This window comes from Ranitomeya imitator, chromosome 4 (assembly GCF_032444005.1).
Source record: "Ranitomeya imitator isolate aRanImi1 chromosome 4, aRanImi1.pri, whole genome shotgun sequence".
Classification (NCBI taxonomy): domain Eukaryota; kingdom Metazoa; phylum Chordata; class Amphibia; order Anura; family Dendrobatidae; genus Ranitomeya; species Ranitomeya imitator.
This window is the reverse complement of record NC_091285.1, coordinates 723,705,720-723,727,551: the sequence shown is the minus strand read 5'-3', so window position 1 is coordinate 723,727,551 and position 21,832 is coordinate 723,705,720. Positions and strand designations below refer to the sequence as shown.

At 53.5% G+C, this 21,832-nt stretch overlaps 1 protein-coding gene across 1 annotated transcript; it reads left to right on the top strand.

Annotated features, from left to right (window-relative positions):
* Window positions 1-6,843: 6,843 nt before the first annotated feature.
* Window positions 6,844-18,384, top strand: CLDN7 (claudin 7). Its single transcript, XM_069767637.1, has 4 exons — window positions 6,844-7,122; window positions 17,169-17,333; window positions 17,409-17,493; window positions 17,777-18,384. Exons 1-4 carry the CDS (start codon window positions 6,900-6,902, stop codon window positions 17,949-17,951), a joined length of 648 nt encoding a protein of 215 aa, XP_069623738.1. The 5' UTR covers window positions 6,844-6,899; the 3' UTR covers window positions 17,952-18,384.
* Window positions 18,385-21,832: the final 3,448 nt, after the last annotated feature.

Sequence of the window (21,832 nt, the reverse complement as noted above, 5' to 3'; positions counted from 1 at the left end):
GACAGTAAATGCCCTTGGTCTGCTTCTTATAAAAGGCTTCGCACAGCATAGACATGGTTGCCAAATAAAAGCTAGGATAGAAAAACGAAGAGAAGGGAGGGGATAATTACCAGTACACACAATTGTCTCAGGACTAATAAACACTGAGTTCGTTCTCCAAACTTATTTGCGCAGAGTCCTCGCAAGAACTGTGCAAGTTTTTAGTGAGAGGAATGATTGCCCAAACCAAATCACTAATGCTCTAAGATCCCACCGCGCTGCCACCAATATGTCAGGGATCCCAGGTCCGGATATCTTTATCATCCCCACCGCTCACACTAATATGCCATGAACCGGGGTGGTTTGGTTGCCCCTGGTTCTTTCTGAAGGGGATTTATCTATATCCCACTCCTCAGTTCCGGTTTTGGAACTTGCAGCTCTCTGGCGCCCCCCTTACCCTCAGGTCAGTCAGGGTACTGCACGTAGGATAATTAGTCGCCAGAAAGGCTGCCTGCTATCTACTGGCTAATTGGCACACTGCAGCGAGGGAGATATAACTACCACTCAGGCGAGAGCGATAATTATCAACGCCGTCAGTCGCCACCAGGTCTCCCAAACGCACAGGACAATTCCGCTGCCACCAGCTCCAATTCCTTAATTAATATCGGGTCCTGAGCCAACCCAGATTAGTAGTGTAATTCACTTCAGAGGACGTGACAGTACGTTATAGAGCAAGGAGAACCGAACCTAGTAAATTATATATTTCACTCCAAAGAGGTAGGCAGCGTTTGCAGAAGGGTAAAAGGATATTATAAAAGTAGACCAGTATCGTATGTACTGTACAATTACAAATAAAAAGGGAATAACAGTGAAAATAGACTTACGGTTCTTTAATATCATTCAATGGTACGCCATTTGGTGGCGGGGACCTTCCCAAAATCTTCAGGTCAGATTGCACAGCCTGTCGTAGCTGAATCCCCCAGCAAAAGACCCCCCTTGTCTGGGCCTCTGAGTTTTATACCTTTGCCCAAAACTAAGGGTCTCCCCCCAGATGACCTCATGGGGTGGGCAGAGCTATGGACTCCTCTGTCTTCAGTGTATGTAATAACCATCATCCCGCATATCTTGGCGTATGAACCTCGTAGAAGGACGACACTCGTACCTTTATGCTCAGCGTGACATGGGGTTCATTTAGGTATAGACATGGGGGGCTGGGTGACGCAGTTACGTAGTGATCTGTTTCTCAAGATTGCTGGTTCTGGGACCTAGAAAACTCACTGGCTGATAGTTCTACCGAGGCTCATGTCAAATATGTATTTGTCCCACTTCTATAATAATAATAATCTTTATATAACGCTAACATATTCCGCAGCGCTTTACAGTTTGCACACATTATCATCGCTGTCCCCATTGGGGCTCACAATCTAGATTCCCTATCAGTATGTCTTGGGAATGTGGGAGGAAACCGGAGAACCCGGAGGAAACCCACGCAAACACGAAGAGAACATACAAACTCTTTGCAGATGTTGTCCTTGGTGGGGTATGAACCCAGGACTCCAGCGCTGCAAGGATGCTGTGCTAATCACTGCGCCACCGTGCTGCCCACTTCTATCATTAATCGCTGCTATGACATTTACATTTGCAAAGACAAAGGAACCTGGGTTTGTTTTTGTTTTGTTTTTCCATTAACTTCTACTTGTACTTTCAGTTTAAGGCCATAAATGTCAATGGCTGCTCACTTTCCCCAGTCCAACACGCCCGGTGCCTCGGGGTGATCCTCGACTCTGCCCTCTCCTTCAAGCCACATATCCAAGCCCTTGCCTCCTGCCGTCTCAAACTCAAAAATATTTCCCGGATCCGTGCTTTCCTTGACCGCGACACCGCAAAAACGCTAGTGCATGCCCTTATCATCTCCCGCCTCGACTACTGCAACCTCCTACTCTCTGGACTCCCTTCTAGCACTCTGGCACCACTCCAATCCATCCTACACTCTGCTGCCCGACTAATCCACCTGTCCCCCCGCTATTCCCCAACCTCTCCCCTATGTCAAGCCCTTCACTGGCTTCCTATCGCCCAGAGACTCCAGTTCAAAAACCTCACACTGACATACAAAGCCATCCACAACCTGTCTCCTCCATACATCTGTGACATGGTCTCCCGGTACCTACCTACACGCAACCTCCGATCCTCTCAAGATCTCCTTCTCTACTCCCCTCTTATCTCCTCTTCACACAACCGCATCCAAGACTTCTCCCGTGCTTCCCCCATACTCTGGAACGCTCTACCCCAACACATCAGACTCTCGCCTACCATAGAAACCTTCAAAAAGAACCTGAAGACTCATCTCTTCCGACAAGCCTACAACCTGCAGTGATCCTGAAGTTACTGAACAGCCGCACAGCCAGCTCTTCCCTCTCCTAGTGTATCCTCACCCACCCCCTGCAGACTGTGAGCCCTCGCGGGCAAGGTCCTCCCTCCTTATGTACCCGTGTGCCTGTTATCTGCTCATGTTTAATGTATTTGTCTATATTTGCCTCGTATTCACATGTAAAGCGCCATGGAATAAATGGCGCTATAAAAATGTATAATAATAATCCGTAATAAGGACCCCAGACCAGACTCCTCTGTAATACGGACCCTAGACCAGACTCCTTCATAGTAAGGACCCTAGACCAGAAGCCACCATAATATGGAACCTAGACCAGACTCAACCGTTGTCATAGTGACCGGTGGCTGCAGTGTTGTGATAGTGACCGGTGGCCGCAGTGTTGTGATAGTGACCGGTGGCCGCAGTGTTGTCATAGTGACCGGTGGCCGCAGTGTTGTCATAGTGACCGGTGGCCGCAGTGTTGTGATAGTGACTGGTGGCCGCAGTGTTGTCATAGTGACCGGTGGCCGCAGTGTTGTCATAGTGACCGGTGGCCGCAGTGTTGTCATAGTGACCGGTGGCCGCAGTGTTGTCATAGTGACCGGTGGCCGCAGTGTTGTCATAGTGACTGCTGGTGGCCGCAGTGTTGTCATAGTGACCGGTGGCTGCAGTGTTGTCATAGTGACCGGTGGCTGCAGTGTTGTCATAGTGACTGGTGGCCGCAGTGTTGTCATAGTGACCGGTGGCCGCAGTGTTGTCATAGTGACCGGTGGCTGCAGTGTTGTCATAGTGACCGGTGGCCGCAGTGTTGTCATAGTGACCGGTGGCCGCAGTGTTGTCATAGTGACCGGTGGTTGCAGTGTTGTCATAGTGACCGGTGCCTGCAGTGTTGTGATAGTGACTGGTGGCCGCAGTGTTGTCATAGTGACCGCTGGCCGCAGTGTTGTGATAGTGACCGGTGGCCGCAGTGTTGTCATAGTGACCGGTGGCCGCAGTGTTGTCATAGTGACCGGTGGTTGCGGTGTTGTCATAGTGACCGGTGGCTGCGGTGTTGTCATAGTGACCGGTGGCTACGGTGTTGTCATAGTGACCGGTGGCTGCGGTGTTGTCATAGTGACCGGTGGCCGCAGTGTTGTCATAGTGACCGGTGGCCGCAGTGTTATCATAGTGACCGGTGGTTGCAGTGTTGTCATAGTGACCGGTGGCCGCAGTGTTGTCATAGTGACCGGTGGCCGCAGTGTTGTCATAGTGACCGGTGGCCGCAGTGTTGTCATAGTGACCGGTGGCCGCAGTGTTGTCATAGTGACCGCTGGCCGCAGTGTTGTCATAGTGACCGCTGGCCGCAGTGTTGTCATAGTGACCGGTGGCCGCAGTGTTGTCATAGTGACCGGTCTCTGCAGTGTTGTCATAGTGACCGGTGGCTGCAGTGTTGTCATAGTGACCGCTGGCCGCAGTGTTGTCATAGTGACCGGTGGCCGCAGTGTTGTCATAGTGACCGGTGGCCGCAGTGTTGTCATAGTGACCGGTGGCCGCAGTGTTGTCATAGTGACCGGTGGCTGCAGTGATGTCATAGTGACCGGTGGCCGCAGTGGTTGTCATAGTGACCGCTGACTGCAGTGTTGTCATAGTGACCGGTGGCCGCAGTGTTGTCATAGTGACCGGTGGCCGCAGTGTGTTGTCATAGTGACCGGTGGCCGCAGTGTTGTCATAGTGACCGGTGGCCGCAGTGTTGTCATAGTGACCGGTGGCCGCAGTGTTGTCATAGTGACCGGTGGCCGCAGTGTTGTCATAGTGACCGGTGGCCGCAGTGTTGTCATAGTGACCGGTGGCCGCAGTGTTGTCATAGTGACCGCTGGCCGCGGTGTTGTCATAGTGACCGCTGGCCGCGGTGTTGTCATAGTGACCGCTGGCCGCGGTGTTGTCATAGTGACCGGTGGCCGCGGTGTTGTCATAGTGACCGGTGGCCGCGGTGTTGTCATAGTGACCGGTGGCCGCGGTGTTGTCATAGTGACCGCTGGCCGCGGTGTTGTCATAGTGACCGCTGGCCGCAGTGTTGTCATAGTGACCGGTGGCCGCAGTGTTGTCATAGTGACCGGTGTCCGCAGTGTTGTCATAGTGACCGGTCTCTGCAGTGTTGTCATAGTGACCGGTGGCTGCAGTGTTGTCATAGTGACCGCTGGCCGCAGTGTTGTCATAGTGACCGGTGGCCGCAGTGTTGTCATAGTGACCGCTGACTGCAGTGTTGTCATAGTGACCGGTGGCCGCAGTGTTGTCATAGTGACCGGTGGCTGCAGTGATGTCATAGTGACCGGTGGCCGCAGTGGTTGTCATAGTGACCGGTGGCCGCAGTGTTGTCATAGTGACCGGTGGCCGCAGTGTTGTCATAGTGACCGCTGGCCGCAGTGTTGTCATAGTGACCGGTGGCCGCAGTGTTGTCATAGTGACCGCTGGCCGCAGTGTTGTCATAGTGACCGGTCTCTGCAGTGTTTTCATAGTGACCGGTGGCTGCAGTGTTGTCATAGTGACCGCTGACTGCAGTGTTGTCATAGTGACCGGTGGCCGCAGTGTTGTCATAGTGACCGGTGGCCGCAGTGTTGTCATAGTGACCGGTGGCCGCAGTGTTGTCATAGTGACCGCTGGCCGCAGTGTTGTCATAGTGACCGGTGGCCGCAGTGTTGTCATAGTGACCGCTGGCCGCAGTGTTGTCATAGTGACCGGTCTCTGCAGTGTTGTCATAGTGACCGGTGGCTGCAGTGTTGTCATAGTGACCGCTGACTGCAGTGTTGTCATAGTGACCGGTGGCTGCAGTGTTGTCATAGTGACCGCTGGCCGCAGTGTTGTCATAGTGACCGGTGGCCGCAGTGTTGTCATAGTGACCGCTGACTGCAGTGTTGTCATAGTGACCGGTGGCCGCAGTGTTGTCATAGTGACCGGTGGCTGCAGTGATGTCATAGTGACCGGTGGCCGCAGTGGTTGTCATAGTGACCGCTGACTGCAGTGTTGTCATAGTGACCGGTGGCCGCAGTGGTTGTCATAGTGACCGCTGACTGCAGTGTTGTCATAGTGACCGGTGTCCGCAGTGTTGTCATAGTGACCGGTGGCCGCAGTGTTGTCATAGTGACCGGTGGCCGCAGTGTTGTCATAGTGACCGGTGGCCGCAGTGTTGTCATAGTGACCGCTGGCCGCAGTGTTGTCATAGTGACCGCTGGCCGCAGTGTTGTCATAGTGACCGCTGGCCGCAGTGTTGTCATAGTGACCGGTGGCCGCAGTGTTGTCATAGTGACCGCTGGCCGCAGTGTTGTCATAGTGACCGGTGGCCGCAGTGTTGTCATAGTGACCGCTGGCCGCAGTGTTGTCATAGTGACCGGTCTCTGCAGTGTTGTCATAGTGACCGGTGGCTGCAGTGTTGTCATAGTGACCGGTGGCTGCAGTGTTGTCATAGTGACCGCTGGCCGCAGTGTTGTCATAGTGACCGGTGGCCGCAGTGTTGTCATAGTGACCGCTGACTGCAGTGTTGTCATAGTGACCGGTTGCCGCAGTGTTGTCATAGTGACCGGTGGCTGCAGTGATGTCATAGTGACCGGTGGCCGCAGTGGTTGTCATAGTGACCGCTGACTGCAGTGTTGTCATAGTGACCGGTGGCCGCAGTGGTTGTCATAGTGACCGCTGACTGCAGTGTTGTCATAGTGACCGGTGGCCGCAGTGTTGTCATAGTGACCGGTGGCCGCAGTGTTGTGATAGTGACCGGTGGCCGCAGTGTTGTCATAGTGACCGGTGGCCGCAGTGTTGTCATAGTGACCGGTGGCCGCAGTGTTGTCATAGTGACCGGTGGCCGCAGTGTTGTCATAGTGACCGCTGGCCGCAGTGTTGTCATAGTGACCGGTGTCCGCAGTGTTGTCATAGTGACCGCTGGCCGCAGTGTTGTCATAGTGACCGCTGGCCGCAGTGTTGTCATAGTGACCGCTGGCCGCAGTGTTGTCATAGTGACCGGTGTCCGCAGTGTTGTCATAGTGACCGGTGGCCGCAGTGTTGTCATAGTGACCGGTGGCCGCAGTGTTGTCATAGTGACCGGTGTCCGCAGTGTTGTCATAGTGACCGGTGGCCGCAGTGTTGTCATAGTGACCGCTGGCCGCAGTGTTGTCATAGTGACCGGTGGCCGCAGTGTTGTCATAGTGACCGCTGGCCGCAGTGTTGTCATAGTGACCGGTGGCCGCAGTGTTGTCATAGTGACCGCTGGCCGCAGTGTTGTCATAGTGACCGGTGGCCGCAGTGTTGTCATAGTGACCGGTGGCCGCAGTGTTGTCATAGTGACCGGTGTCCGCAGTGTTGTCATAGTGACCGGTGGCCGCAGTGTTGTCATAGTGACCGCTGGCAGACACCTCGCCGGCTGACACCAGAGAGCAGGGGCCCCGGTTTCCTCTCGCTTCCGCTCTCGGTGACGTCACAGTTTCTGCCGCAGGTAGCTCTCGGTGACGTCACCGGGGGCGGGCGCAGTGGGCGGTATATAAGGCCGCACCTGGCGCAGGTGCGCTCAGTGATCTCCGCGCAGACGATGGCGAACTCCGGTCTGCAGATCTTGGGCTTCATGATGGCGCTGCTCGGCTGGATCGGGCTGGTCGCCGCCACCATCATGCCCCAGTGGCGGATGTCCTCGTACGCGGGCGACAACATCATCACCGCCATCGCCGTCTACCAGGGGCTGTGGATGAGCTGCGCCATGCAGAGCACCGGGCAGATCCAGTGCAAGGTGTACGACTCCATGCTGCAGCTGGACGGTGAGACTGGGGGGGACACCGGGGGTGTATGGGGGAGGGGAGACCGGGGGGTGTATGGGGGAGGGGAGACCGGGGGGTGTATGGGGGAGGGGAGACCGGGGGGGGGGGAGGGGAGACCGGGGGGGGGGGGGGGTATGGGGGAGGGGAGACCGGGGGGGGTATGGGGGAGGGGAGACCGGGGGGTGTATGGGGGAGGGGAGACCGGGGGGGGGGGGGGGGGGGGGTATGGGGGAGGGGAGACCGGGGGGGGGGGGGTATGGGGGAGGGGAGACCGGGGGGGGGGGGGGTATGGGGGAGGGGAGACCGGGGGGGGGGGGGTATGGGGGAGGGGAGACCGGGGGGTGTGTGGGGGAGGGGAGACCGGGGGTGTATGGGGGGGGGGGGATACCGGGGGACCGGGGGGTGTACGACTCCATGCTGCAGCTGGACGGTGAGACCGGGGGAGATACCGGGGGTGTATGGGGGAGGGGATACCGGGGGTGTGGGGGAGGGGATACCGGGGGACCGGGGGGTGTACGACTCCATGCTGCAGCTGGACGGTGGGGGAGGGGATACCGGGGGGCGGCGGTACCTGTGTATGGGGGGACCGGGGGGTGTACGACTCCATGCTGGACGGTGAGACCGGGGGACTCGGGGGCGGCGGTACCTGTGAGAATGGGGGGACCGGGGGGTGTACGACTCCATGCTGCAGCTGGACGGTGAGCGCTATACCGGGGAGCTGCTCCACCTGTGTATTGGGGTACCGGGGGGCTGCTGTGTATGGGGGGTTCACCCGGGGCCACATGTAGAAAGATGAAATCCAGCTCTGGCATAAAATTCACAAAATAGTTTTTATTCCGCCATCTTTACCACTGCCAGGCTGCTGCTTCCTGGCTGAGCAGGTTCTTCTATAATGGCTGAGCGCGTTTCGAGCCCCCAATGCTTCGTCCACAGCGTAGTGCTGAGCGCCCCCCGGCCCCGCTGTACCTGGCACTATCACTGCAGCAGGTGTAGTGCCGCCTTGTGCCCTCTGCCCACAGTTGCCCGGGGTGGGGGTGGAGGGGCAGCGCTGGGAGCGGCCGTGTCCTTGTGATGTCTGAAACCAGTCAGACTGGTTGTGTAATGGAACCTCTCCCCTCCCCTACTGGCACTGAAACCAGAGCTGAGCTGGGAGTGATGTGTGCACCGTGCCCCTCCGCCGCACACGCCGTGCCCCCCGCCGCACCACCTCTGGCACCGGTGACCCAGGCGGCGGCCCTGGCACAAGCCCCGTGGTGACACCAGCCAGCTCCCGTTATTCCTTATCTCTGGCTGATAACCTCTTATCATTCCTGTGCGACTTATCTGAGGGAGCGATAACTGTGCCGCTATATGGCGGAGGTGACTGTGCCGCACAGAACAGCGGTGCCCGGCTGTGTAATACTGCTAAATAGCAGTGTCTGGCTGTATAATACCTCTATATAGTGATGTCTGGCTGTATAATACCTCTATATAGTGGTGTCTGGCTGTAGAATACCTCTATATAGTGATGTCTGGCTGTATAATACCTCTATATAGTGATGTCTGGCTGTATAATACCTCTATATAGTGATGTCTGGCTGTATAATACCTCTATATAGTGATGTCTGGCTGTATAATACCTCTATATAGTGATGTCTGGCTGTATAATACCTCTATATAGTGGTGTCTGGCTGTAGAATACCTCTATATAGTGGTGTCTGGCTGTAGAATACCTCTATATAGTGGTGTCTGGCTGTAGAATACCTCTATATAGTGATGTCTGGCTGTATAATACCTCTATATAGTGATGTCTGGCTGTATAATACCTCTATATAGTGATGTCTGGCTGTATAATACCTCTATATAGTGGTGTCTGGCTGTAGAATACCTCTATATAGTGGTGTCTGGCTGTAGAATACCTCTATATAGTGGTGTCTGGCTGTAGAATACTTCTATATAGTGGTGTCTGGCTGTAGAATACCTCTATATAGTGATGTCTGGCTGTATAATACCTCTATATAGTGGTGTCTGGCTGTATAATACCTCTATATAGTGATGTCTGGCTGTAGAATACCTCTATATAGTGATGTCTGGCTGTATAATACCTCTTTATAGTGGTGTCTGGCTGTAGAATACCTCTATATAGTGGTGTCTGGCTGTATAATACCTCTATATAGTGATGTCTGGCTGTATAATACCTCTATATAGTGGTGTCTGGCTGTAGAATACCTCTATATAGTGGTGTCTGGCTGTATAATACCTCTATATAGTGATGCCCGGCTGTATAATAGTAATCAGGCTCCTTGCATCTTCTCGCCCGACCACTTGCACCAGTGACCCCATTCCGTCACATCTCCTCCAGTCCCTTTCCCCGGCTGTCACCTCTCGCCTAACAAAAATATTCAACCTTTCTCTCTCTTCCGGTATTTTTCCCTCATTTAAGCATGCCATCATACATCCATTACTTACATCCCTCGACCAAAACTGTGCCGCTAATTATAGACCTGTCTCTAATCTTCCCTTCATCTCTAAACTCCTCGAACGCCTGGTCCACTCCCGTCTTACCCGCTATCTCTCAGATAACTCTCTTCTCGACCCTCTTCAATCTGGCTTCCGCTCTTTACACTCTACTGAAACTGCCCTCACTAAAGTCTCTAATGATCTACTAACAGCTAAATCTAATGGTCACTACTCCATGCTAATTCTCTTGGATCTCTCTGCAGCATTCGACACTGTGGATCATCAGCTCCTCCTCACTATGCTCCGCTCCATCGGCCTCAAGGACACCGTTCTCTCCTGGTTCTCCTCCTATCTCTCTGACCGATCCTTCACTGTATGTTTTGCTGGTTCCTCCTCCTCTCACCTTCCCCTTACTGTTGGGGTTCCTCAAGGATCAGTCCTAGGCCCCCTACTCTTCTTGTTGTATACTGCCCCTATTGGACAAACAATCAGTAGATTTGGTTTCCAGCACCATCTCTATGCTGACGACACCCAATTATACACTTCTGCTCCCGATATCACACCAACCTTTTTAGAAAACACCAGTGATTGTCTTACCGCTGTCTCTAACATCATGTCCTCCCTCTATCTGAAACTAAACCTGTCAAAAACTGAACTCCTCGTGTTTTCTCCCTCTACTAACCTACCTTTGCCTGACATTGCCATCTCCGTGTGCAGTTCCACCATTACTCCAAAGCAACATGCCCGCTGCCTTGGGGTCATCCTTGATTCTGACCTTTCATTCACCCCCTACATTCGATCACTGGCTCGCTCTTCTTACCTGCATCTCAAAAACATTTCTAGAATTCGCCCTTTTCTTACTTTCGACTCTGCAAAAACTCTGACTGTTTCACTTATTCATTCTCATGTGGACTATTGTAACTCTCTACTAATCGGCCTCCCTCTTCCCAAACTCTCCCCGCTCCAATCTGTCCTGAATGCTGCCGCCAGGATCATATTCCTCACCAACCGTTACACCGATGCCTCTACCCTGTGCCAGTCATTACACTGGTTACCCATCCACTCCAGAATCCAGTACAAAACTACTACCCTCATCCACAAAGCACTCCATGGCTCAGCACCACCCTACATCTCCCTGGTATCAGTCTACCACCCTACCCGTGCCCTCCATGGCTCAGCAGAACCCTACATCTCCTCCCTGGTCTCAGCCTACCACCCTACCTGTGCTCAGCACCACCCTACATCTCCTCCCTGGTCTCAGTCTACCACACTACCCGTGCTCTCCATGGCTCAGCAGAACCCTACATCTCCTCCCTGGTCTCAGTCTACCACCCTACCCGTGCCCTCCATGGCTCAGCAGAACCCTACATCTCCTCCCTGGTCTCAGCCTACCACCCTACCTGTGCTCTCCATGGCTCAGCACCACCCTACATCTCCTCCCTGGTCTCAGTCTACCACACTACCTGTGCTCTCCATGGCTCAGCACCACCCTACATCTCCTCCCTGGTCTCAGTCTACCACACTACCCATGCCCTCCGCTCCGCTAATGACCTCCGGTTAGCATCCTCAATAATCAGAACCTCCCACTCCCGTCTCCAAGACTTTTCACGTGCTTCGCTATATAGTGGTGCCCAGCTGTATAATACCACTGTGTACTGGTGCCTGGCAGTGTAATACCGCTGTATAGTGGTGTCTGGCTCTGTAATACTGCTATATAGCGATGTCTAGCTGTACAGTACTACTATAGTGGTGCCTGGCTGGATAATACCACTGTATAGTGGTGTCCGGCTGTGTAATACCACTATATATTGGTGCCTGGCTGTATAGTGGTGCCCGCTGTGTATAATACCGCTGTATAGTTATGTCTGGCTGTATAATACCACTATATATTGGTGCCCGGCTGTATAGTTATGTCTGGCTGTATAATACCGCTGTACAATGGTGCCCGGCTGTGTATAAAACCACTGTACAGTGGTGTCTGGCTCTGTAATACCGCTGTATAGTGGTGCCCCGCTGTGTATAATACCGCTGTATAGTTATGTCTGGCTGTATAATACCGCTGTATAGTGGTGCCCCGCTGTGTATAATACCGCTGTATAGTTATGTCTGGCTGTATAATACCGCTGTATAGTGGTGCCCCGCTGTGTATAATACCGCTGTATAGTTATGTCTGGCTGTATAATACCGCTGTATAGTGGTGCCCCGCTGTGTATAATACCGCTGTATAGTTATGTCTGGCTGTATAATACCGCTGTATAGTGGTGCCCCACTGTGTATAATACCGCTGTATAGTTATGTCTGGCTGTATAATACCGCTGTATAGTGGTGCCCCACTGTGTATAATACCGCTGTATAGTTATGTCTGGCTGTATAATACCGCTGTATAGTGGTGCCCCACTGTGTATAATACCGCTGTATAGTTATGTCTGGCTGTATAATACCGCTGTATAACGGCTTGTTCTTATGATTGACGCGTCACTATATATAACATTTTGTGACATTTTAAATCCAGAAGTTGTCGTCACTGGAGGTTTCTGTTCTTCCTCTGTATCCTGTGTGGATCTGTAGTGTTGATGGTGAGGGTTGTAGTCCTCTCTGGAGCGGGTGATGTTTACGGTCCCTTTCTTTCCCTGTGGTGATGGTTGTAGTCCTCCTCTCTGGAGCGTGTGATGTTTTCGGTCCCCTTCCCTGTGGTGAGGGTTGTAGTCCTCCTCTGGAGGGGATGATGAGGAATGTCCCTTGTGTATGGGGGAGGGGAGGCTGACTCCTCATTCTCCTGCTCACTGATTCCAGTTTCTGTGAAACTCTTCACCCTCCTCCTCTTCCTCCTCCTCCTGTGTCGCACCCAGGTGTCTCAGCACAGGGAAGTGCAGCCTTGTCCTCACATGGGGCTGAGTCACCGCCATACAGTGTCCTGAGAGTCACCATGAGAGCAGCCAATACTGGGGGCACTGCTGGGTATCTGGTATTGGGGGTGGGGGAGAGACAGGATGCCCCCCGGGTGAGGATGGGGTTCCTGGCTGGTGCCCTGGGTGAAGATGGGGTGGCTGGCTGGTGCCCCTGCCCTGGATGAGGATGTGGTGGCTGGCTGGTGCCCCTGCCCTGGGTGAGGATGCGGTGGCTGGCTGGTGCTCTGGATGAGGATGTGGTGGCTGGCTGGTGCCCCTGCCCTGGGTGAGGATGGGGTGGCTGGCTGGTGCCCCTGCCCTGGGTGAGGATGGGGTGGCTGGCTGGTGCCCCTGCCCTGGGTGAGGATGCGGTGGCTGGCTGGTGCCCCTGCCCTGGGTGAGGATGGGGTGGCTGGCTGGTGCCCCTGCCCTGGGTGAGGATGGGGTGGCTGGCTGGTGCCCCTGCCCTGGGTGAGGATGCGGTGGCTGGCTGGTGTCCCTGCCCTGGGTGAGGATGGGGTGGCTGGCTGGTGCCCCTGCCCTGGGTGAGGATGGGGTGGCTGGCTGGTGCCCCTGCCCTGGGTGAGGATGGGGTGGCTGGCTGGTGCCCCTGCCCTGGGTGAGGATGGGGTGGCTGGCTGGTGCCCCTGCCCTGGGTGAGGATGGGGTGGCTGGCTGGTGCCCCTGCCCTGGGTGAGGATGGGGTGGCTGGCTGGTGCCCCTGCCCTGGGTGAGGATGGGGTGGCTGGCTGGTGCCCCTGCCCTGGGTGAGGATGGGGTGGCTGGCTGGTGCCCCTGCCCTGGGTGAGGATGGGGTGGCTGGCTGGTGCCCCTGCCCTGGGTGAGGATGGGGTGGCTGGCTGGTGCCCCTGCCCTGGGTGAGGATGGGGTGGCTGGCTGGTGCCCCTGCCCTGGGTGAGGATGGGGTGGCTGGCTGGTGCCCCTGCCCTGGGTGAGGATGGGGTGGCTGGCTGGTGCCCCTGCCCTGGGTGAGGATGGGGTGGCTGGCTGGTGCCCCTGCCCTGGGTGAGGATGGGGTGGCTGGCTGGTGCCCCTGCCCTGGGTGAGGATGGGGTGGCTGGCTGGTGCCCCTGCCCTGGGTGAGGATGGGGTGGCTGGCTGGTGCCCCTGCCCTGGGTGAGGATGGGGTGGCTGGCTGGTGCCCCTGCCCTGGGTGAGGATGGGGTGGCTGGCTGGTGCCCCTGCCCTGGGTGAGGATGGGGTGGCTGGCTGGTGTCCTGGCCCTGGGTGAGGATGCGGTGGCTGGCTGGTGTCCCTGGCCTGGGGGAGGATGCGGTGGCTGGCTGGTGTCCCTGGCCTGGGGGAGGATGCGGTGGCTGGCTGGTGCCCTGGCCCTGGGTGAGGATGGGGTGGCTGGCTGGTGCCCCAGTGATGCCCACAGCTTTTGGTACCTCCGGCAGGTATATTGTGCAGTCACAGCCTAGGTTCCTCCAGACGATGGATATCACGACTAGCTCATGGAGACCCCTCCAACCAACACTTCCTTCTCAGCCCTCAAAACCCCAAGCCGTCCCCCAGGATTTAGCCCGACCCTCGTAAAACTCCCCTCCCACAGCTAACTGTATTGTGGGGGTCTCACTCAGGCTGAACCCCATCACCTGAGACTGTATGTGAGGCCCCCTGTGGTGATGGCTCCCCTGGGTCTATCTCCATCCACACAATGTGCCTAGGCTGGTAAGATTATTATTCTTATTTTTATATAGCGCTAACATATTCCGCAGCGCTTTACAGTTTGCACACATTATCATCACTGTCCCCGATGGGGCTCACAATCCTGATTCCCTATCAGTATGTCTTTGGAATGTGGGAGGAAACCGGAGAACCCGGAGGAAACCCACGCAAACACGGGGAGAACATACAAACGCCTTGCAGATGTTGTCCTTGGTGGGATTTGAACCCAGGACCCCAGCGCTGCACTGCTAACCACTGAGCCACCGTGCTGCCCTTGGGGTTGGTAGAACAGTGGATGATGGGGTGAGTGCTTTACATTAACCCTTAGTCTCCTGTCTGGCCTTAGCTATACATACGAACCAGCCTGCGTCTTCTGCTTACTCTCACTGAATGTAACACTGATTCCCGAGGATCAACTGACGAGCAAGGAAATCACTAATAAAACGCCACAAAACCGTAGCTCCGTGCTGGAAAGCCTGCATCTCTTCGAGCTGTGGACTCGGCTCTACGTCCTATAGTCTCTAGTAAGCGGCCATCTCCTCACACTTGGTATTGAGGTCTCCTCTGTGTGCAGCTCGTGCAGGAGCTGGGGGTGCTGGTGATGATGGACCCTATGTGATGCCTGTGATGGGACAGTCGCGTGGATGCGACGACGGCGTGCTGAGGAATGTGCAGCTGGCGTCCTCTCCGGTGAAGAATGTTTGGGCTGTCGGGACATGCTTGGCTGTAGGGCATGGTGGTCCTGGAAGGGGACTGGCTTGTGAGGCCTGAGCTTCAGTGACTACTCCCACCGGCATCGGCCATCACTTACCACCGACTGTCCCGGTCCTGACACTACACGACCCTCATGGTGATCTGCCCCACTAATCCTAACTTCAGAGGCCAGACCCCAGCCATGAGGACTGTGCACGGTGTGACCCGTGGCACAAGATGCCAACATGGTGGGTGGTGCTTCATGGGCCATGACGGTGACTCTTGGGTCTGTGAGGATACGACCACTTACTAAAGACTATAGGACAGATGGCCGTAGAGCGGAGACTTGTTTCAGCACGGAGCACCGGTTATATTGTGCTTTATTAGTGATTTTCTTTCTCGTCAGTTCATCCTCGGGAATCTGATACATTCATTGACAGTAAGCCGAGGAAGACGAGCAGGCTGGATCTTATGTATAGCTAAGGCCAGACATGAGAATGTAAAGCACTCACCCTATCAATCCACTGTTCTACCAGCATAGGCCCACTGTGTGGATGGAGATAGACCCAGGGGGTCTCGCATCATCCCCAGGTGATCAAATGCTTTGTTCTGTGAGCTAAAGAGAATGTATAAGCGGGAGACCCAGGGGATGAATCAGGAGTTATTGGAGGGACTTTGAGGGGAGAGGATCCAGGCTGGGATGGATGGATGGTCTGTGGAGTATTGGAGACTGATTGTTGGCTGGAGGGGTCTCCATGAGCTATATCCATCGTCTAGAGCAGGGGTCTCACACTGCATTCCTTGAGGGCTGCAAACCATACGGGTTTTCAAGATCTCCTTAAGGTACCGTCACATTAAGCGACGCTGCAGCGATCCAGACAACGATGTCGATCGCTGCAGCGTCGCTGTTTGGTCGCTGGAGAGCTGTCACACAGACCGCTCTCCAGCGACCAACGATCCCGAAGTCCCCGGGTAACCAGGGTAAACATCGGGTTACTAAACGCAGGGCTGCGCTTAGTAACCCGATGTTTACCCTGGTTACCAGCGTAAACGTAAAAAAACACACTACATACTTACCTTCCGCTGTCTGTCCTCCGGCGCTCTGCTTCTCTGCACTGACTGAGCGCCGGCTGGCCGGAAAGCAGAACGGTGACGTCACCGCTGTGCTCTGCTTTCTGGCTGGCCGGCGCTCACAGTGCAGAGAAGCAGAGCGCCGGAGGACAGACGGCGGAAGGTAAGTATGTAGTGTGTGTTTTTTTTTTTTTTTTTTTTTACATTTACGCTGGTAACCAGGGTAAACATCGGGTTACTAAGCACGGCCCTGCGCTTAGTAACCCGATGTTTACCCTGGTTACCAGTGAAGACATCGCTGAATAGGTGTCACACACGCCGATCCAGCGATGTCTGCAGGAGTCCAGCGACGAAATAAAGTTCTGGACTTTCTGCTCCGACCAGCGATCTCCCAGCAGGATCCTGATCGCTGCTGCCTGTCACACTGGACGATATCGCTAGCCAGGACGCTGCAACGTCACGGATCGCTAGCGATATCGTTCAGTGTGACGGTACCTTTAGCATTGCACAAGGTGCTGTAATCATTATGTGGCTGATTAAATTATCAACTGTGCAGTACGAGGAAACATGACCTGTTTGCAGCCCTAGAGGAATGCAGTTTGAGACCTCTGGTCTGGAGGAACATGGGCTGTGACTGCACTATACCGGCTGGAGATACCAAAAGTTGGGAGACGGTGGTTATCGCCTGGTACGGGGCCAGTGGAACTACCAATCTCAGACTGGGGACTTGTGGACTGTGGACATTGTATTTTTGCCATCTACATGGATTGGTTGTACAACATGGATGTATGGAATAAAAATGGTTGCATCGTTGACCTGCCTATGTAATTATTACAACCCACATTGTGTGAGTAGAGGAGCTTGGATGTGCTGCCACGCTCCTGGTAGGCAAGGCTTGGAGCGCCATGTGATGGACTATTGAGTACACACAGGGGGTTGGTGGCAGTGTGACTACAGTGGCATGGAGGAGTCTATGTAATTTAAGAGCCCAGTATGGGGGACTGATGGATGGGGTGTGAGGTTTGGGGGAGGCCATGTGATACAGGGGACTGGAGGAGTTAGAACACTCCTGGGGGGTGAGGTTTGGGGGGAGGCTATGTAATACAGGAGCCCGGTACATGCCTGGATGTTGGGGGATGGGGGCATGCAGCGCAGCATGTGATGTAGGAGCTTTGGGCACATGGTGGTTGGGGGGCTGTTGGGATAGGCGAGTGATCTGTATTTTTGTGTGGATGTGTAATGTGACTTCCTCTGCTCCCACAGCTGCTCTCCAGGCCACCCGAGCACTCATGGTGGTCTCTATTGTGGTCGGCATCTTCGGTTTAGCGGTTTCTGCCACGGGTATGAAATGCACCAAATGTGGTGGTGACGACAAAGTGAAGAAGGCTCGGATTGCAATGACTGGTGGCTTTGTCTTCCTTCTGGCTGGTGAGTACCTGACCTTGTGCATGCTGATCCCCTGACCTTGTGCAACCGCCCTGACACTGCCATCTTTTCTTCCAGGTCTGGCTGCCCTCATCGCCTGCTCATGGTATGGCAATCAGATCATCCGGGACTTCTACAACCCTCTCACGCCAATCAACACAAAGTGAGTTTCTGCTACATGACCTTGGCACATGGAGGATTAGCCTGATGGGCAACCAGTCCATGCTAGAACATTTATTGGGGTGAAGGGGCTGTACTGGTTCCTTTAGGTCACTGGGAGGAAGTCGTGGCCTGGTGTCAATAATTGTAGGATATGGTGGCAGCTTGTAGTGCCGGTGGCCTCAGTTTGTAGCACGGCTGTCCTGGGGACAGGCGGGCACTAATAAACATGGTGGCTGTATCTTGTGGTCTTGAAGGCCTTGTCTGACCTTTCTACTTTCTCGTAGGTATGAGTTTGGCGCAGGTGTGTTCCTCGGCTGGGCTGGCTCTCTCCTGGTAATTCTTGGTGGTGCCCTCCTGTCCTGCTCATGTCCTCGCAAAAACAACTATGGCAACCGAGGCTACCCCAAAGGCGGAGGTGGAAGAACCAAAGCTCCCTCAAGCGGCAAGGATTACGTCTGACCCCATGGAAGCTGCTTGGCTCTTCTCCTAGGTTCTGTCACGTGCAGGGCTCTGCATCGGCCTGCATCGGGTGCCTTCTGCTCATGTGGAGGAGACAGTGGGCGGCCATACTGCTCCCTCCACAACTAAAGACTTGACCTGATCGTGGCTGTGCCGGGCGGGGGCCGCTGTGGCTCCAGGACCGGTTTTGCACCCTTTTTTTTTAATCACATCCAAGCCTTCAAGGTTTTTTGCAGTTTAACTTTATTGTATGTAATATTGGGGTGGGGGGTAGACATTACTGAGGGTCTGTGCTCGTGCAGGGGCTCTCTGCCTTATTAGTAGATGTTACCGTGAGGGTCCATGCTCTCGTGGTGGGGGGGCAGTGACTTGTCTCCTTCTTACTGATTGTACTTTTAATAATGTTTTTGTAAATAAATGTTTTGACTAGAAATGGCTGTGTTGGAAGATGGATATTTCCGTAGAGTAATGGCCCAGAGTCTTGAGATGGTGGTACTCCATCCATGGCTGTTGTGCCCCTTATCTTGTCCTCTCCAGGTTGACATGGCTGGTCAGTGACTATGAGCTGAACTTCTCACTCCAAATTCATCCAACCACAATCTTGGATGGAGCTCCCAATGGAGGCCAGGTTTGTTGCCTGAGACCACTGACCATGATCTCCCAATGGAGGCCAGGTTTGGTGCCTCAGACCACCGACCATGATTTCCCAATGGAGGCCAGGTCTGGCTCCTCTACCCAGTCATAAGTATTTGCTGACTTGTGTAGACGCTTAGAACTCGCTGTACAGTGATCGCTATATTGCTGTTCCTTATTTCCCACAATGATTCATATGGTCTTGTCACGATAATGTAAATGCCATGCTCGGAGTAATTTTTTTTTTTTTTTTAGAAGGTGCCGTGGTTCCAGACACACGCTGCAGATTCGACCTCCCCCCCCCCCCCCCCCCCCAAGCCCCATGGCAGACACACTGTGGCCTCTGACCCCCCCCATCTTCAGCTGCACAGGAAACTGTCTTCTCACTACTCTGCCAGGTGATACCAATGTGCTGCAGCCCCCACTGAGCAGTTTGTTTAGTGTGTAAGTTTCTACAGGAACAAAAGAGCACATGGTACTATTGCTGCCTTTCCAGCTTACAGCCACAAACAGTACCTTCATAGTGTTCCCTATGTGGTCTCCAGACAAATCTTCAGATACCATTGTCAAAGATGAGAGCAGGACTTATTGCATGACGAGGACAGGCCTCCATTGTTCCATACCAGTTTCTTCTCCTCATTGAGGAGACCATGTGGGCAACACCAAGGAAATAAGTTATTTAGAGCTCTGCTTGCAGAGCACTTTACTTAACTTTTTTTTCCCAACTTCTACACTACACTAAATGAAGAAGAAAAGTGACAGTGTTGCTCTGCACAGAAACAGGACCGCCCCATGTAAAACAGTATCCTCAAAAAAATAAAATAAATAAATCACTGCAGTAATATCCCCTAATTATCCCCTATGGTAATATCCCCCATCCTGGCCCCAGCCAAATGATGCCCTGTCTGTCTCGATCCTTGCCCGCCCCCCTGTCTCCCATCTTGATGCTTTCAATAAACATTCTTACCTGGCTGCGCTCCTGCGGCGAAGTTCTCTCCGCAGTTGAAGCATGCACTCACCGTCGAATGACCTCATATGCTGGCGACATGTGCTCTGACGTCAGCTGCCAGCCTCCGCTTGGCTGGCTGCTTTTAACTATTGCCATGCATGCCCGGACGTCTAGAGTTTAACTGAACCTTCGTCTTGGACGCAGAATGCCAGAATCCTGCCGCTGGGGCCCAATGACCAGGAGAGACAGGGCCTGATGCAGACCCCCTCTGCTCATCGGACCCCATATGCCAGTCAGGGCAGTAATGCTGTGATGGTGGCCCTGCCTACTCCTATGGCTGTAGCGTCTCCATCGAGTACGTTGGGGATGTCATCGGTCAGGGACTGCACTCGTGCGGTCAGCTGCCTTCACAATTGGGATAAGCAATCATTAATATTTATCTCGGTCACAAGAAAATGCATTTTGATTACAAGTGACACTGATTTCCTGCAGGGGCTACAATGGCCACCACAGACTTGTCTCCCCAATGAAAATTGTGAATATTGGGAGTTTGAATAAATCGAAAGTGATGAGACATACAGATGAACTGGTGAAGAACACGCAAGTTTTTAACCGCAATCCCTGGCTACAAATCCATAGTGGCTGGATAACGACTAACACAAGCCATGCCGTGTTTGATCTCTGGGGAAAGGTAAAATCATGATGGAAAATATGGCTCTAACTTCTGCGGCCATCCAGAGGAGTTATCGCATAACTTGGGATTTTCTTCAATCTGAAGGGCAAAACAGATCCCACAACCTGGAGTATGTGAGGTTATCACAGTCGGGTGAGTAACTCGGGTGGTAATAAAAGTTCAAGCCGAATTATGGCGTTCTAGTAGAATACACATCCTGTAAGCGGAATCGTGTCTGATCGCTATACTAAGCTGTCAGCCCTTTTATTTTCTGTAACTGTATACGCTGTATTGTGTTGTAAAAATCATTTTTTTTAAAATGCTGCCGATCATTTGGATTAAATATAAAATGTACCCGCACCCCAAAAGTCATACACTACCTACCAGGCCTCCAGTCGGCCAGTATAAAACAACTGGTGGTGGCGGCAAGTAGTCTGGAGTTTGCGTTGACTGTACATATATTCCCTGCGTTGGAATCGGAGGTCTATAAGCCATATGCTCACTGTTAGTTTCCCGATAACTGACCTATGAGTGACGGCCTGCAGTCTCCTCCATTATCTTCAGCCAATCGTGTAATTGTCCGGATGATGGGGGGCAGCAGAGAACGGTCTGACACAAAGATCACAGCGGGTGAATCTGTGACCTTCCAACTGACATAAATGAATAATGCATCCATCACGACTTCCACAACGTTTCCTTCTGGCAGATGCTGTTTCTATGGTCGATTGTATGTCGGTAAGGCTACGTTCACATTAGGGTTTCCCGACGCAGCGTCGGGCGACGCATGCGTCATGCGCCCCCATATTTAACATGGGGGACGCACGACATGCGTTTTGCGTTTTTTTTTTTTTTTTTGCCGCAAGCGTCGGGCGCAGAAGACGCAACAAGTTGCATTTTTCTTGCGTCCAAATTTCGGCAAAAAAGGACGCATGCGTCGCAAAATGCAGTGTTTTTGCGTGCGTTTTGGTGCGTTTTTATTTGCGTTGCGTCGCCGACGCAGCAACGCAAATGTGAACAGCCTAATATCTGATGTCTTGGTTTAGGTGTAGATGCAAGAAATATCTGTATCAGAGTGAAGTGCAGAACACATCGGCATTGTGGTGGGTTCCGGAAGATGTCGGTATCATTGTGTGTGCAAAAGACATTGGCATCGTAGCAGGGTCTGGAAGATGCTTGTATCATTGTGGCATCCAGAACACATCGGCATTGTGGTGGGTTCCGGAAGATGTCGGTATTGTGTGTGCAGAAGACATTGGCATCGTAGCAGGGTCTGGAAGATGCTGGTATCATTGTGGCATCCAGAACACATCGGCATTGTGGTGGGTTCCGGAAGATGTCGGTATTGTGTGTGCAGAAGACATTGGCATCGTAGCAGGGTCTGGAAGATGCTGGCATCATTGTGGGGTGCAGAAGACTGGCATCGTGGTTGGGTATGGAAGATGCTTGTTTCATTGTGGGGTGCAGAAGACATTGGCATCATAGCAGGGTCTGGAAGATGCTTGTATCATTGTGGCATCCAGAACACATCGGCATTGTGGTGGGTTCCGGAAGATGTCGGTATCATGGTGGGGTCCAGAAGATGCTTATATCATTGTTGTGAAGAAACAATTTAGAGGAAGGCATTGA